Source organism: Drosophila ananassae, chromosome 3L, assembly GCF_017639315.1.
Source record: "Drosophila ananassae strain 14024-0371.13 chromosome 3L, ASM1763931v2, whole genome shotgun sequence".
Classification (NCBI taxonomy): domain Eukaryota; kingdom Metazoa; phylum Arthropoda; class Insecta; order Diptera; family Drosophilidae; genus Drosophila; species Drosophila ananassae.
In genome coordinates, this window is record NC_057929.1 from 14,655,762 (window position 1) to 14,670,222 (window position 14,461).

General features: G+C 47.3%; 3 protein-coding genes across 5 annotated transcripts; all 3 read left to right on the forward strand.

Annotated features, from left to right (window-relative positions):
- The first annotated feature begins 68 nt into the window (after positions 1–68).
- Positions 69–3,669, forward strand: LOC6496324 (ubiquitin carboxyl-terminal hydrolase 33). 3 transcript variants are annotated; one of them, XM_014908274.3, is made up of 6 exons: positions 69–244; positions 400–778; positions 836–1,610; positions 1,671–3,070; positions 3,130–3,203; positions 3,269–3,669. In XM_014908274.3, the coding sequence occupies exons 1-6, from the start codon at positions 179–181 to the stop codon at positions 3,344–3,346; spliced, it is 2,772 nt and encodes a 923-aa protein (XP_014763760.1). In that variant the 5' UTR covers positions 69–178; the 3' UTR covers positions 3,347–3,669. The 3 variants fall into 3 exon arrangements, with proteins under 3 accessions (XP_014763760.1, XP_014763761.1, XP_001960705.1); XM_014908275.2 differs by having other exon boundaries at positions 3,282–3,669; XM_001960669.3 differs by having other exon boundaries at positions 3,130–3,669.
- A 421-nt stretch (positions 3,670–4,090) lies between these two features.
- LOC6496325 (SET domain-containing protein SmydA-8) lies at positions 4,091–7,737 on the forward strand. The gene is made up of 7 exons (XM_001960670.4): positions 4,091–4,397; positions 4,455–4,906; positions 5,829–5,917; positions 6,606–6,945; positions 7,010–7,117; positions 7,180–7,364; positions 7,435–7,737. The coding sequence occupies exons 1-7, from the start codon at positions 4,260–4,262 to the stop codon at positions 7,674–7,676; spliced, it is 1,554 nt and encodes a 517-aa protein (XP_001960706.1). The 5' UTR covers positions 4,091–4,259; the 3' UTR covers positions 7,677–7,737.
- Positions 7,738–8,569: 832 nt separating this feature from the next.
- LOC6496327 (ATP-dependent translocase ABCB1) lies at positions 8,570–14,121 on the forward strand. The gene is made up of 8 exons (XM_001960671.4): positions 8,570–8,831; positions 9,545–9,767; positions 9,829–10,109; positions 10,309–12,262; positions 12,325–12,630; positions 12,729–12,868; positions 12,929–13,637; positions 13,703–14,121. The coding sequence occupies exons 1-8, from the start codon at positions 8,716–8,718 to the stop codon at positions 13,901–13,903; spliced, it is 3,930 nt and encodes a 1,309-aa protein (XP_001960707.1). The 5' UTR covers positions 8,570–8,715; the 3' UTR covers positions 13,904–14,121.
- The last annotated feature ends 340 nt before the right edge of the window (positions 14,122–14,461 follow it).

Below are 14,461 nucleotides of genomic sequence, written 5' to 3' on the forward strand. Positions count from 1 at the left end.
TTTTATATTTCAGTTACGTTTTCCCAAGAACCAACGCGCGGAAAATCTAGTATATTTTCTAGCATTGTAAGGATTTTCCTTTACAACCACCGCGGTCACACTGCTCTCGTCCCTGTTTCCAATCAAAATTCTCAATTAAATTATAAAACAAAAGAAAACCCAGAGCTTGAGAGATATAATGAGTTTGAGTCCCAACCCACTGCAAAATAGTCCCCATGTAGAGCACAACGATAAAGGCCACAAGGTGAGCGCGGGAGCGGGCCATGGACAAAGATGGGGAGGAGCAGAGGCGAGTCCCCCTCGTTGGCATTGTTTTGGCCAATCACAGTTGGACTCTATTACATGACTTTCGATTTTGTTAAACTTTGTTTCTAATCCGAACGCACTAACCCCCAACAGATGGCCAACGGTCACACGATGTCGCAGGAGCCCAGTCGCAGGAGCAGCCGATGCCACGATCAACTCTTTAGCGGATCACTCAACTCGCTGGCCAGAAAGGATGACGGCAGCAGCAGTGGCAGCGATGGATGTGGAGATGATACCATTGGCTCTGGCACAGGACTTGTCGGTCTGCAGAATATTGCCAATACTTGTTATATGAACTCGGCGCTACAGGCTCTGAGCAATCTGCCTCCCATGACGCATTTCTTTATCAACTGCAGTGAGCTGGTGGAGTACATAGCGGACCAGAGCGCCCGACGCTGTAAGCCCGCCGGACTGGCCAAGAGCTATCGCCGCCTAATGCAGGACATCTGGCAGGATATAGAAGATCGTAAAGGTACTGTACTGCAGGGTTTCTTTATAAGAATGTTTTTAATTTTATGCGGTTTTGTAGATTTCATTGCTCCTCGTGGCATTCTGTACGGCATCAGGTCAGTCCATCCAATGTTTAGGGGCTATCAGCAACACGATACGCAGGAATTCCTGCGCTGCTTCATGGACCAACTACATGAGGAGCTTACCGAGCAGGTCTCTCTGTTACCACAGCCTCATAGCCAGGCACAGAAACCAAATGAAACGGATGAAGATAATGAGGAGGAGGCGGCTGGTGCCTCGCATACTCCTGCGTCCGAGAGCGAATACGACACGTGCGAGAGCAGCATGTCAGACCGATCCGCAGAGGTGCTTCTTAAGACCGAGTACTTTGTGACACCCTGTCGAACACAAAGCTCCAGTAGCGCCTTGCCAGATGCGCACCAGGTGCACCTGCCACAGGTACAAACACAGCAGCAGCAGCAAAACACATCTGCGTCATCAGACCAGAAGCCTGTGGAATCTGCTCGCTCTATAATTAGCGATGTTTTCGATGGAAAACTTCTGTCCTCGGTACAGTGCTTGACCTGCGATCGTGTCTCAACGCGGGAGGAAACATTCCAGGATCTGTCCCTACCCATTCCCAACCGCGACTTTCTCAACGTTTTGCACCAGACGCACAGCCTGAGTGTCCAGAGCCTGAACGCCGCCGAAACGTCAGCCAGAAGCAATGAGGGGTGGCTAGCGTGGATGTGGAACGTACTGCGTTCCTGGATCTATGGACCTTCGGTAACGCTTTACGATTGTATGGCCAGCTTCTTTAGTGCGGATGAATTGAAGGGCGATAATATGTATAGGTGAGTATCTCTGAATACTTGTGCTATTATGAACGGTGTATAATATTTCAAATTTTTCAGCTGCGAACGTTGCAACAAGCTGCGCACCGGCATCAAATATTCCCGGGTTCTCACATTACCCGAGGTTTTGTGCATCCACCTTAAACGCTTTCGCCACGACCTCTCCTACAGTTCCAAGATTTCGTCCGATGTCTACTTTCCATTGGAGGGCTTCGATATGCGTCCGTATATCCACAAAGATTGCAAAAGCCAGGTGCCCCTCTACAACCTATCCTCGGTGATCTGCCACCATGGCACCGTGGGTGGTGGCCATTACACTTGCTATGCTCGCAATGTGCTGAATGGTCGATGGTACGAGTTCGACGACCAGTTTGTGACGGAAGTATCCCCCGAAACGGTTGCCACGTGCCAGGCATATGTACTTTTCTACCAGAAGCACAATCCCCAGATGAAGATCGTGCGAGAGCAGGCAATGAGCTTGTCCACTTCGCATCCGCTCTGCGAGTCAGACATCCAGTTTTATGTTACGCGGGAGTGGCTTTCCCGACTTGCGACATTCGCTGAACCGGGTCCGATTAATAACCAGGACATGCTCTGTCCACATGGCGGCATTCTGCATTCCAAGGCGGCCATGATTAGCCAAATTGCGGTGCCGATTTCCCAACCGCTGTGGGACTACCTGTACCGCAATTTCGGCGGTGGACCGGCGGTGAATATCATTTTCGAGTGCGAGATCTGCAAGCGAGCGGCGGAAACGCTTGCCCGACGCCAGCAGTACGAGCTAAATGAGTTCACCAAGTACAATGGACTCCAGAACGAGTTCGATTCGACGGCCATTTATGCCATTGCGATGCCCTGGCTGCGATCCTGGCAGCAGTTTTCGCGCGGAAAGACCCACAAGGAGCCGGGACCGATCACCAACGAGGGCATAGCCGCTCCTTCTGAGAATAGTGCCCTGAACGGGAACGCCACCGTTAGTTGTGTGCGTTTAGGGTCCGATTACGCCCAACTCAATGCCAGACTGTGGCGATTCCTGCATAGCATTTACGGCGGTGGCCCGGAAATAATGTTGCGGCAAGCCATTTCGGACGACGACGATGCCGAGGAGATCGAGATCATTGATCAGGACGATGAGTGCGATGACGATGAAGACGATCACGAGGATGAGGAGGAGAACGAGGAAGAGGACATTTCTGCCACCGCCTATCAGCACAATCATTCCGATACCGAGAGCAATTTCGGTTGCCGCTCAACACCAAGTCCAAGTTTGAGTCGCAGTCCCAGTCCAACGGCCAAGCGTGAGCCCATGGAGGCGGAGTCGGAACTCCGGCCCGTCAGTCCCAACTCTAAGCGCGGCCGTTCCAAGATGAAGGTAACCGCCCTGCGCTTGAATATGCGTAAGCGGGGCAAGCGGAATCGCAATGCCTTCAAGCAGCATGCCGAGATGTTCGGAGCCAAAGGTTAGTTTTTATTATCAATTAGTGAAATTCCATTTAAAACCGAGTATATTTATTTTCAGGAAATTACAACGCCAACACCAATGCCGACATGCCAGCGACAGATCATACGGATAGGGAGAAGGAGAAGGGCAAGGTACGGGAGCGAACTGTTGCATTTCAGAACGATTACAGTCTACCCATTTCAATATCATTCCAAAGCGACAATTTCCAGGTGAACGGTGTCCACGAAAACAAGGTGCGCGACAAGGGCAAGCGGCGTGGCAACAGTTCCCGTAGTGGCAGTAGCAGTAGCAACAGCAATAACAACAACAAAGAGAACGTCACGCTGCAAAAGTTTGTGACCCTGCGAGAGGCCAATGGGCCGAGTGACGAGACTGATATTTGATTGACGGCATCGGCGGAGCGTAAGGATTCGCCGTCGGAACTGCAGCCGCTACCGCTACCGTTACCGGAATCGAAACCACAGCCATCGACGCCGCCGCCGCCGCCAAAACGCAGGCCAAAAACTAAGTTTAGGCGTAACCGAAAGCGTTAGTAGTTTTTATTATACCTCAGTGTTTTGTTGGGGTGGAGGCTATAAAAATTATGTAAAAATTGTATTTATAAATTAATCGTATTGCTATCCTCTTTCCGGCGCCGCCTTACCAGTTACATGTTATGACAATGAGTGGCGCGAAACGTTGGCCTCCCAAGCTCCCGAGCCGAGCTACGGAGAGATTTCTGTATATATCGAAGCAAGTGTTGGATTGATTCAAATCCTCGGTGTACCAATTGTAGAAAAATTTTTGAATTTTTGAAGAAATCGGGCGGTCACACCATGACCCGCTGAAGAAAATCTATTGAAATAGTCTTCAAAAAAAAATATAATGAAAACAAAAAAAAAAAAGAAAATCAATTATCGTTTGTCTCATTTAATTGCATTAGGGTGGCCCAGGGCATGCTGAAGTGGTGGTCCACTCAGTAGCGACGTACAAGAAGGTCTATTTATAGAGAACCGAACTCAGAGTATAGAATACAGAAAAAAACAGATGAGTGCTTTCGCTCTGCCGTTAACCCAGTTGGAAGAGATTCGGCGGCGAGTGCGGAGGTGGATGCACATCACACTGTACTGAAGAGATTCGTTTTGGTGGCCGAGGAGACCACTCTTCTTATCGATTGTGCCGTGTTATTCCGTCTCTCCGTGACAACCATGAGTCCCAATCCCTGCCATGTGTGCCAGGAGCCCACCAAGACCAAGTGCTCCAACTGCAACCAGGTGTCCTACTGCAGTGTTCAGCACCAGAAACAGGACTGGAAGGCGCACAAGACCAACTGTCATCCATTCAAGGTGGGCTATGCAAACCTTTTCCATTAATCCAACATAACCTCAACCCAATGCTATCAGATCGCCCACAGCGAGCAACTTGGCCGGCACCTGGTGGCCACCCGCACCATCAAACCGTATGAGATTATACTCCGGGAGGCGCCCCTGGTCAGGGGTCCTGCTCAGATCTCGGCGCCCGTTTGCATGGGCTGCCTGAACAGCATCGAGGCGGAGGATCATATAGACTGCGAACAGTGCGGTTGGCCGCTCTGCGGGCCGGAGTGCAAGTCGCTGGAGGAGCACCAGGCGGAATGCAAGCTCACTAAGGACCGTGGTCAGAAGGTCAATGTTAACGAGTTCAATGGCCCCCATCCCCTCTACACCTGTGTCAGCACTGTCAGGTGTCTCCTGATTGGCGAAACCAGTCCGGAGAAGGCAGCCAAGTTCCAGGAGCTCGAGTCGCTGGAATCCACCCGTCGGGGATCCAACCAATGGAAAGCGGATCTGGCCAGTATTGGGCAGTTTATCCCCAAGTAGGTATTGGTAGAAATATTGCTTGTAAGTTACATGGATTCAAATTTTAAAACCAATAAAATAAGACTTTAACATAACGAAATCTTATCTAATTTAAGGTTCAACAAGAAAGGAAAGCTAACTTCGGGCGGAGCCGAAGTTGATATACCCTTGCAGTTCAGTCGCAGTCCGCTAGGTGGCGCCACCCATCTTATTTTATTAGATATATAGCGGATCGTTTATAGTCGGCCGATCCTTATGAAAATTGGCAGATCAGATTGTTTTCCCCAAAATAGAATCTGTACCAAATCCCATCTTTCTAACTTAAAAAACACCAAAGTTATGCCAATTTCGATCGTTCTATGACAGCTATAGGATATAGTCGGCCGATCCTTATGAAATTTTGTACATAAGATATTTTGGTCAAATATAACATGTGTAGAAACTCCCAACCCTCTAACTTAAAAAACACCAAAGTTATGGCATTTCCGATCAATCAGTTATATGGCAGCTATAGGATATAGTCGACCGATCCCGGCCGTTCCGACTTATATACTGCCTGCAAAGGAAAGAAGGGTGTGTGCAAAGTTTCAACTCGATAGCTTTAAAACTGAGAGACTAGTTTGCGTAGAAACAGACAGACGGACAGACGGACAGACGGACATGCTCATATCGACTCAGGAGGTGATCCTGATCAAGAATATATATACTTTATAGGGTCGGAGATGTCTCCTTCACTGCGTTGCACACTTTTGACCAAAATTATAATACCCTCTGCAAGGGTATAAAAACCTTTTAATATTTTATCTTTATTACATGCTTAGGCAGTTTGTTATTTTTAAGCGTAATTAGATTGTTTAAATTATCTTTATGAAAGTATTGGAGTGATAAGATACTAGCACTTTGTAATTAGAAATTAATATTTGTTTTAATATCTTACAGATTCTTCAAAACCCAAAAGTTTACTGAGGAGCAGATCATGAGAGCTGTGGGAGCTTTGCAAATCAATGGACATGAGATACCCACCTCAGGTTGGTGGTTTACTTTTTAAAAATCATATGTTGATAGATTCTGACTTTTTGGGGGAACCCCTTGTGAAATCCTGGATACTCATATATGGCCCTAAACCATGTCCATATCTTTCCCAATTCTCACCCGATCCTTGAGCGAAATACCTTAAACAATTTGTGGGACGATTCTCCGTCATTCTGCATCAAAACCTCAAAACCAAATTTTCGATCGATATTTTTTCAATTTTTGTGGGGGGACCCCTTGTGGAATCCAGGATACTCATATATGGCTCCAAACCATGTCTATATCTTCCCAATTCTACTCGATTCTTGAGCGGAATACCTTAAATGATTTGTAGGACAGTTCTTCGTCATCCTGCATTAAAACCTCAGAACCAATTTTTTGATCGATATTTTTCCAATTTTTGTGGGAGAACCCCTTGTGAAATCCAGGATACTCATATATGGCCCCAAACCATGTCTCTAACTTCCCCAATTCTTATCCGATCCTATCCGATCCGATACCTTAATCGATTTGTAGGACGATTCCCCGTCATTCTGCATCAAAACCTCAGAACCTAATTTTCGGTTCAAATTTTTTCAATTTTTGTGGGGGATCCCCTTGTGAAATCGAGAATATCTCCCCTATATTCAGCTCATCCTTGCCAATATTCACCCAATCTAAAAGTTTTCTTTTTTTTTTCAACAGATCCTCCGCATGTGGGTGTTTTTTATACGGCTTCCTTTACGGAGAACTCCTGCCTGCCGAACTTGGCCAAGAGCTTCAACAAGAATGGTCACTGCATTTTATGGGCACCGCAGGAAATCAAGAAGAACGCCCATCTAAGCATTTGCTACTCGGATGCCATGTGGGGCACCGCCGATCGCCAGAGGCACTTGATGCAGACGAAGCTCTTCAAGTGCGCCTGTGCCAGATGTGCGGATGTCACCGAACTGGACACCTTCTACAGTGCCTTGAAGTGCGAGGATCGGCAGTGTGGTGGCTTGATGCTGCCCAGCAAATCGGATGAGTGGAATGGTAGCTGGCGGTGAGGACTAATGGGGACTAACCACTCACATTTGTAATCCTGATGTTGTCCTTTTTATATCCAGTTGTCGGGAGTGTCACAAGCAGGTGCAGAAGCACTATGTGGAGGGGATTTTGGAGCGTGCAGGCAAGGATATTCAGAGCATGGAAAAGACGGCCGAAAATGGGTTAAAGTAAGTTAGAGTCTGGCTTTTATCCTTGTGGAGAATAAGATAGATAAGCATATCCTTTCCAGATACCTCAAGCATTATGAGAAGTGGCTGCCACCCCAGCATTTCCACATGAGCGAAATCAAAATTCTTCTCGTCCAACTCCTGGCCAAGGATCAGCAGGAGCTGATGGTGGTCTCGGATGAAAAGCTCCAGCTCAAACTAAAGTTTGCCGAGGAACTAGTCCAGTTGTACGAGAAAATTGCGCCATGTAAGTGTGCTAATGCCAATTATTATGTATACGCCGTGTTATCTCGAGTGGTTGTTTGGCCTTTCCCCAGGTGAGGTTCGTACGCTCGGCACTCTCTGCTTCGAACTGCACTCGGCTATTGCCGAACAGACCCGGCGTGTGGCTCTGGAGACCAGTTTGTCGCCCAAGGAGCGGCTGGACGAGTCCCTGCACTACGTGGATAAGTGCGTCAATTATCTGCAATACGAGTCTGACATCTTCGTGGAGGGCCACATCCTCAAGCAGGCGAAGATTAACCGCGACGCCCTGCGCATGGTGGTGAGGATTTCCTAGGCAATCCCCTCCTGAAGCAAGGAACTAAAACCGAATCAATAAATGGCCATTACCGTTTCCAGATAATTGTTATTAATTGGCGGGAAATTGGCCAGTCATCCAGTCACAAGCCACACGTCACTTGGAGCTTTTTTGTTTTTAATTTTGATTCTCAAAATCTGGGTCTATGAGTAAGCCTACCTGACTGCCTCGAGAGATAGACGATTTCTGTTTGGTGGACTGTTTGAGGGGTTGTATATAATTGATTGTATATAATGGTTATTGGTTAAACTTTTATTGTTCAAACATGTGAGCTATGTGGATTTTCAACTAATGCCAATACCATTCAATAGAAGATATATTCTTTATCGGAACTGAAAAGCTCTAATCATGAGGAGACTCGGAATCCAACCGGAACGGCATTCAATACGACACTTACTCATTATCCCTGTTGTCCGATAATGATGACTTTTCACTTTATCTAAGGAAGGGAATTATGTCTGGTCTATTAACTTATCTTTGTCCAAATATATTATGCCCATTTATAACACTTCAAAATTCGATTTGGTGTGCCTCATTGCAGTGGGTTTACTTTTAATCAATATAAATAAAATCAAATGAGATACAGAAGAGATTGAGATTCTACTTTGGGAGACTCTCTTTCCGATTGAGTCACTACATGTCTTTGAATCTTAAGATCGACCAACACGTTCCTCCCAGCCAAAACATTCTTATCACTCGTTAGAGAACTCGGCTTTCACTTGCTAACCCAATAACTTGAGTTCGATTGGACAATTTCATCAGCAGTCCTAACTCACCGTTAGACTTAAGAATTTATACATACTCGGTAATATTGATAAACATGTCCTATCAGTTGATAAGGTTCGCTTTTGGCCAAATATAAGCCCCTGGCGATTGGCATATTCTAATAGTCCATTTTAGTCTGCCCGCCCGCTAGCAGGTTTCCTGGCTGGTCCATGTGCTCCAACAGTTATTAGTGTTCTAGTGAATTAAATCTTAATCAAAATTCCACAATAGGAATTGAACAAAAAAATCTATAATGACTGCAACAAATGGCGTTATCGCCAAGGACGATGAAAAATCGCGGCAACATTACAAAACAAACATTGTCCTTGGACAACAATTAGAGGATAAGGATCGGGATCGCAAGAACTTGTGAGTTTTCTTGGTGATATTGATAGTTAACTACTTAAAAAGGACATGATCATAACAAATTGATTCAGTAATTCAATCAACCTATAATCGAAAACAAATCGAGATAAAACAAATCGGCTTGTTTTAGTCAAGTGTAAAATTAAACTGATGTTTGCGAAAATGCCATTCAAGTGTATCACTTTGGCGCTATTGCCAAAAATTGCTATTCCATGATGACAAGGCTAATTGTTTGTATACAATGGCTAAAATAAAAACCAATGCCCTTTAACAAGTTCAATTTCTTATCAAAGAACATATTTATTAATGAGCAAGAATAAAATAATTTTGTATGCCTTTCAATTGAAATTGAATTATTAATTGTGACCTTTCTGATAAATATTCATTGATACAAAGTATATTAAAATATTAACTACAGAATAGTGAATTTTTCAGTCGATATACCTGCTGGTTCATTGATACAATTAATGCAATAAAAAAAATGGCAATAATATAAAGGTGCATATATATAAGACACCCACTTTCACAACTACATATGCATCCATATCTCAGTTAAGATAGGGACTCACTTCGGCAATACCCGAAGCGAGCTCCCCTTGTGGAGTGTCATGGACAGATAAGGGGTACATGGGGTTCAGGGATATGGGCGTCAATATAATCTGCCATTCGATAACGGTCTACCTATGGCGTGCGCCATAATCAACTATTTATTGCAGTGAGCCCAATAAGACGAAAAAGAATGGCAAGCATGACGAGGCGGAACCGGAAGAGGAGGAGGGCTTCACCTACAAGGAGGAGATCAAGCAGGTCGGCTACTTCCAGATCTTCCGCTATGCCACCACCTCGGATCGCCTCCTCTACGTGATTGGACTGCTAGCTGCGGTGGCCACGGGTCTGACCACTCCAGCTAACAGTTTGATCTTTGGTAACCTGGCCAATGTGAGTTAGAATAGGAATACCTTTCCATTTAGTTTCCAATTCATAAATATTTGTTTCCCAGGACATGATTGACTTTGGCGGCATGGTAACGGGCCGAAAGTACCGGGCTGACGACGACATGAGCAACCTGCTCCTCGACAAAGTGCAACAGTTCTCCCTGCAGAACACCTACATCGGAATTGTAATGCTGGTGTGCTCCTATATCTCCATCACCTGCTTCAACTACGCCGCCCACTCCCAGATCCTGACCATTCGCTCCAAGTTCTTCCGCTCCATTCTGCACCAGGACATGAAGTGGTACGACTTCAACCAGAGCGGTGAAGTGGCCAGTCGCATGAATGAGTAAGTAGCTATCACCAAATATCACCAAACGTTAAAATGCCAATAAGCAGTCTTATCTATGACGTTTTAACATTTTAACTCCCGAATATCAACTAGAGTAGTTGATTATATTAACATTTGTCTGGTGATCTTATCGGAAAGCAATGACGTTTGAGTTCCTGCTAAGTAACTTGATTAACAGTAGCCGTTAACCTTTCAGGGATCTGTCCAAAATGGAGGACGGGCTGGCCGAGAAGGTGGTGATGTTCGTCCACTACCTGGTCTCCTTTGTGGGTGCCCTCGGCCTGGCCTTCTACAAGGGCTGGCAGTTGTCGCTGGTGTGCCTCACCAGTCTGCCGCTGACCTTCATCGCCATGGGCCTGGTCTCGGTGGCCACCTCGCGGCTGGCCAAGAAGGAGGTCAACGTGTACGCCGGCGCCGCCGTTGTGGCCGAAGGCGCCCTCTCCGGTATCCGAACCGTGAAGGCGTTCGAGGGCGAGGCCAAGGAAACGCTCGCATACAAGGCGAGTGTAATCGCCGCCAAGTACCTGAACATCAAGAGGAATATGTTTTCCGGAATCGGATTTGGTCTGCTGTGGTTCTTCATCTACAGTTCCTACGCTCTGGCTTTCTGGTACGGAGTGGGTCTGGTGCTCAAAGGATACCACGATCCGTACTATGCGAACTACGATGCCGGCACTATGATCACTGTCTTCTTCTCAGTGATGATGGGTTCCATGAATATTGGCATGGCAGCTCCGTATATCGAAGCCTTTGGCATTGCTAAGGGTGCCTGCGCCAAAGTCTTCCACATCATCGAACAGATACCCACCATCAACCCCATCGATGCCGGTGGCAAGAAGTTGAATGAACAAATTGAAACTATCGAGTTCAAGGAGGTGGAGTTCCAGTATCCGACGCGACCCGAGATCCCCATTCTGAACCGGCTTAACCTGAAGATCCATCGCGGCCAGACGGTGGCTCTGGTGGGTCCGTCGGGCTGTGGCAAGTCCACCTGCATCCAGTTGGTCCAACGCTTCTACGATCCCCAGGCTGGAAATGTTTACTTCAACGGCTCCAATGTCAAGGACATCGACATCAACTGGCTCCGATCCAAGATTGGTGTTGTGGGTCAGGAACCGGTGCTCTTTGGGGTGTCCATCTATGAGAATATTCGATATGGAAGGGAGGACGCCACTCGTCAGGATATCGAGGAAGCTGCCGCCGCCGCCAATGCCGCCGTTTTTATCAAGAAACTACCCCGCGGATACGACACATTGGTGGGCGAGCGAGGAGCCCAGCTGTCCGGAGGACAGAAACAGAGAATCGCCATTGCCCGAGCCCTGATCCGCAACCCTGAGATCCTGCTGCTGGATGAAGCCACCTCCGCTCTGGACACGGCCAGTGAGGCGAAGGTGCAGGCTGCCCTGGAGAAGGTAAGCGCCGGCCGAACCACCATCATTGTGGCCCATCGCCTTTCCACGGTCCGGCGAGCAGATCGAATTGTTGTCATCAACCAGGGTGAGGTGGTGGAGAGCGGCACCCACCAGGAACTGATGCAGCTTAAGGAACACTACTTCAATCTCGTGACCACCCAGATGGGTGACGATGACGGTTCAGTGCTCAGTCCCACTGGCGACATTTACAAGAACTTTGACATCAAGGACGAGGACGAACAGGACATTAAGATCATTTACGAGGACGAAGAAGAGGAGGCAGCGGCAACTGGCAAGAAGGACAAGAAGAAGAAGAAGGTCAAGGATCCCAACGAAGTTAAGCCCATGTCTGAGGTGATGAAGATGAGCAAGCCCGAGTGGCTGATTATCACCATCGGTTGCATCTCCTCGGTAATCATGGGGTGCGCCATGCCCATCTTTGCGGTGCTCTTCGGCAGTATCCTTCAGGTCCTTTCGATCACAGATAACGATGACTATGTGCGCGAAAACACCAATGAATATAGTATATACTTCCTGGTTGCTGGCATCGTGGTGGGCTTTGCCACCTTCATGCAGATCTACTTCTTTGGCATTGCTGGTGAAAAGTTGACGGAGCGCCTGCGAGTACTCATGTTCGAAACGATGCTGAAGCAGGAGGTGGCGTGGTTCGATGACAAGGCCAACGGCACTGGAAGCCTGTGTGCCAGGCTATCCGGAGATGCTGCTGCGGTTCAAGGGGTAAGTCAGTCCTTAAGAGTTATCCTTTTGAATCGAAATAATGATGTATTTCTCAATATCAGGCCACTGGACAACGTATTGGCACAATCATCCAATCCATCGCCACTTTGGCTCTGGGTGTGGGTCTGTCCATGTACTACGAATGGAGTCTGGGCCTAGTGGCTCTGGCTTTTACGCCCTTCATCCTGATTGCCTTCTACATGCAACGTACTGTGATGGCCAAGGAGAACATGGGCTCGGCCAAGACAATGGAGAACTCCACCAAGCTGGCCGTCGAGGTGGTGTCCAATATCCGGACTGTGGTGTCGCTGGGTCGTGAGGAAATGTTCCACAGAACCTACATTAACATGCTGATCCCCGCCGTTGAGGTAGGTTTCTAATCTTTGGTGTTTATAAACCCTTTATCATTAATGACTGGAAAGTTTTGAGATTAGGTTTTAATTGTGCTTTCTTTTGTCGCCAATAGATCTCCAAGAAAAACACTCACTACCGTGGAGCCCTCTACGGTCTGGCCAGATCCCTGATGTTCTTCGCCTATGCCGCTTGCATGTACTACGGAGCCTGGTGTGTCGTCAACCGTGGACTCGAATTCGGAGACGTTTTCAAGTAAGACCCTCAAACAGCACTCGAAAGAATCCCTTTACTAAAGTAATCCTTCCTCATCAGGGTATCCCAATCTCTGATCATGGGCACAGCATCCATTGCCAACGCTTTGGCCTTTGCACCCAACATGCAGAAGGGTGTGACCGCCGCCAAATCCATCTTCACGTTCCTGCGTCGCCAGCCCTTGATCGTGGACAAGCCGGGAGTGTCCCGCCAACCCTGGCACTGCGAGGGAGATGTACGCTACGACCGGGTGGAGTTCAGCTACCCGACGCGCCGCGAGATTCAGGTGCTCAAGGGCCTGGATCTGAGCGTCGGCAAGGGCAAGAAGGTGGCCCTGGTGGGACCCTCTGGTTGTGGAAAGTCCACCTGCATTCAACTCATACAGCGATTCTACGATGTGGACGCTGGTGCCACGTTGATTGATGAGCAGGACGTGCGCGACGTATCCATGACGAATTTGCGCAACCAGCTCGGCATAGTTTCCCAGGAGCCCATCCTCTTCGATCGCACCATCAGGGAAAACATTGCCTACGGCGATAATTCCAGGACTGTAACCGATCAGGAGATCATTTCCGCCTGCAAGAAGTCCAACATCCATGAGTTTGTCGCCAACCTGCCTCTGGGCTACGACACAAGAATGGGGGAGAAGGGTGCCCAGTTGTCTGGAGGTCAGAAGCAGCGCATTGCCATTGCCCGTGCCCTCATCCGGAATCCCAAAATTATGCTGCTCGACGAGGCCACCTCGGCTCTGGACGCTGAAAGTGAAAAGGTGGGTCTCCTGCAAAACGTCCTTCCACATAAATGTGTTTCTAACGATCCTCTTCTCTCGTCCAGGTTGTCCAGGATGCTCTAGATGCCGCCTCCGAGGGTCGCACCACCATTAGCATAGCCCACCGTCTCTCCACCATCGTCCATTCGGACGTTATATTTGTGTTCGAGAACGGAGTCGTTTGTGAAATGGGTGACCACAAGCAACTCCTCGGCAATCGAGGACTTTACTACACGCTCTACAAGCTCCAGAGCGGCGCCATGTAAATGCCATATCATCATCCTAGCTTAGGTCTAGCCAATTATGAATCCTTAGTGAACAAAGGACTAGTATTCATGTAAAAACAGTCGCTAGTTTAGATAATATAAGATTATTTATCAATATTTATGATTAACGAACACATCGAGGAATTTATGCATGAATTTTGAAACGAAACTGTACTTCAATAGGATTAGAAATCGTAAAATAAAAGTATTTTTTTGTATATCAGTTTGTTTTTATTTTTAGTTTACATCGATTTGTTTAAATTTAATTGCATGTTACCCAGTCGAATTGGTTGTCCACTGGAAACCAATGTACCATTTAGCTTAAAGTAGGACCTCCAAATAATCATCTGTTCATCCGTCCGCATCCGTCCCAGAACGCCATGGTCGCCTTGGCCAAAATGAGTTATTGTGCTGTGCTCTTTAGTGTACAACTACAACTAGTTTAGAATTATACGTAAAAAATAAGCAAAATCTTACAGGGAACACAACACGAAACACTGACCACGCGCTCCAGATAAGGGCATATATATACATGGTATAAGTACCACTTGAGCTCGA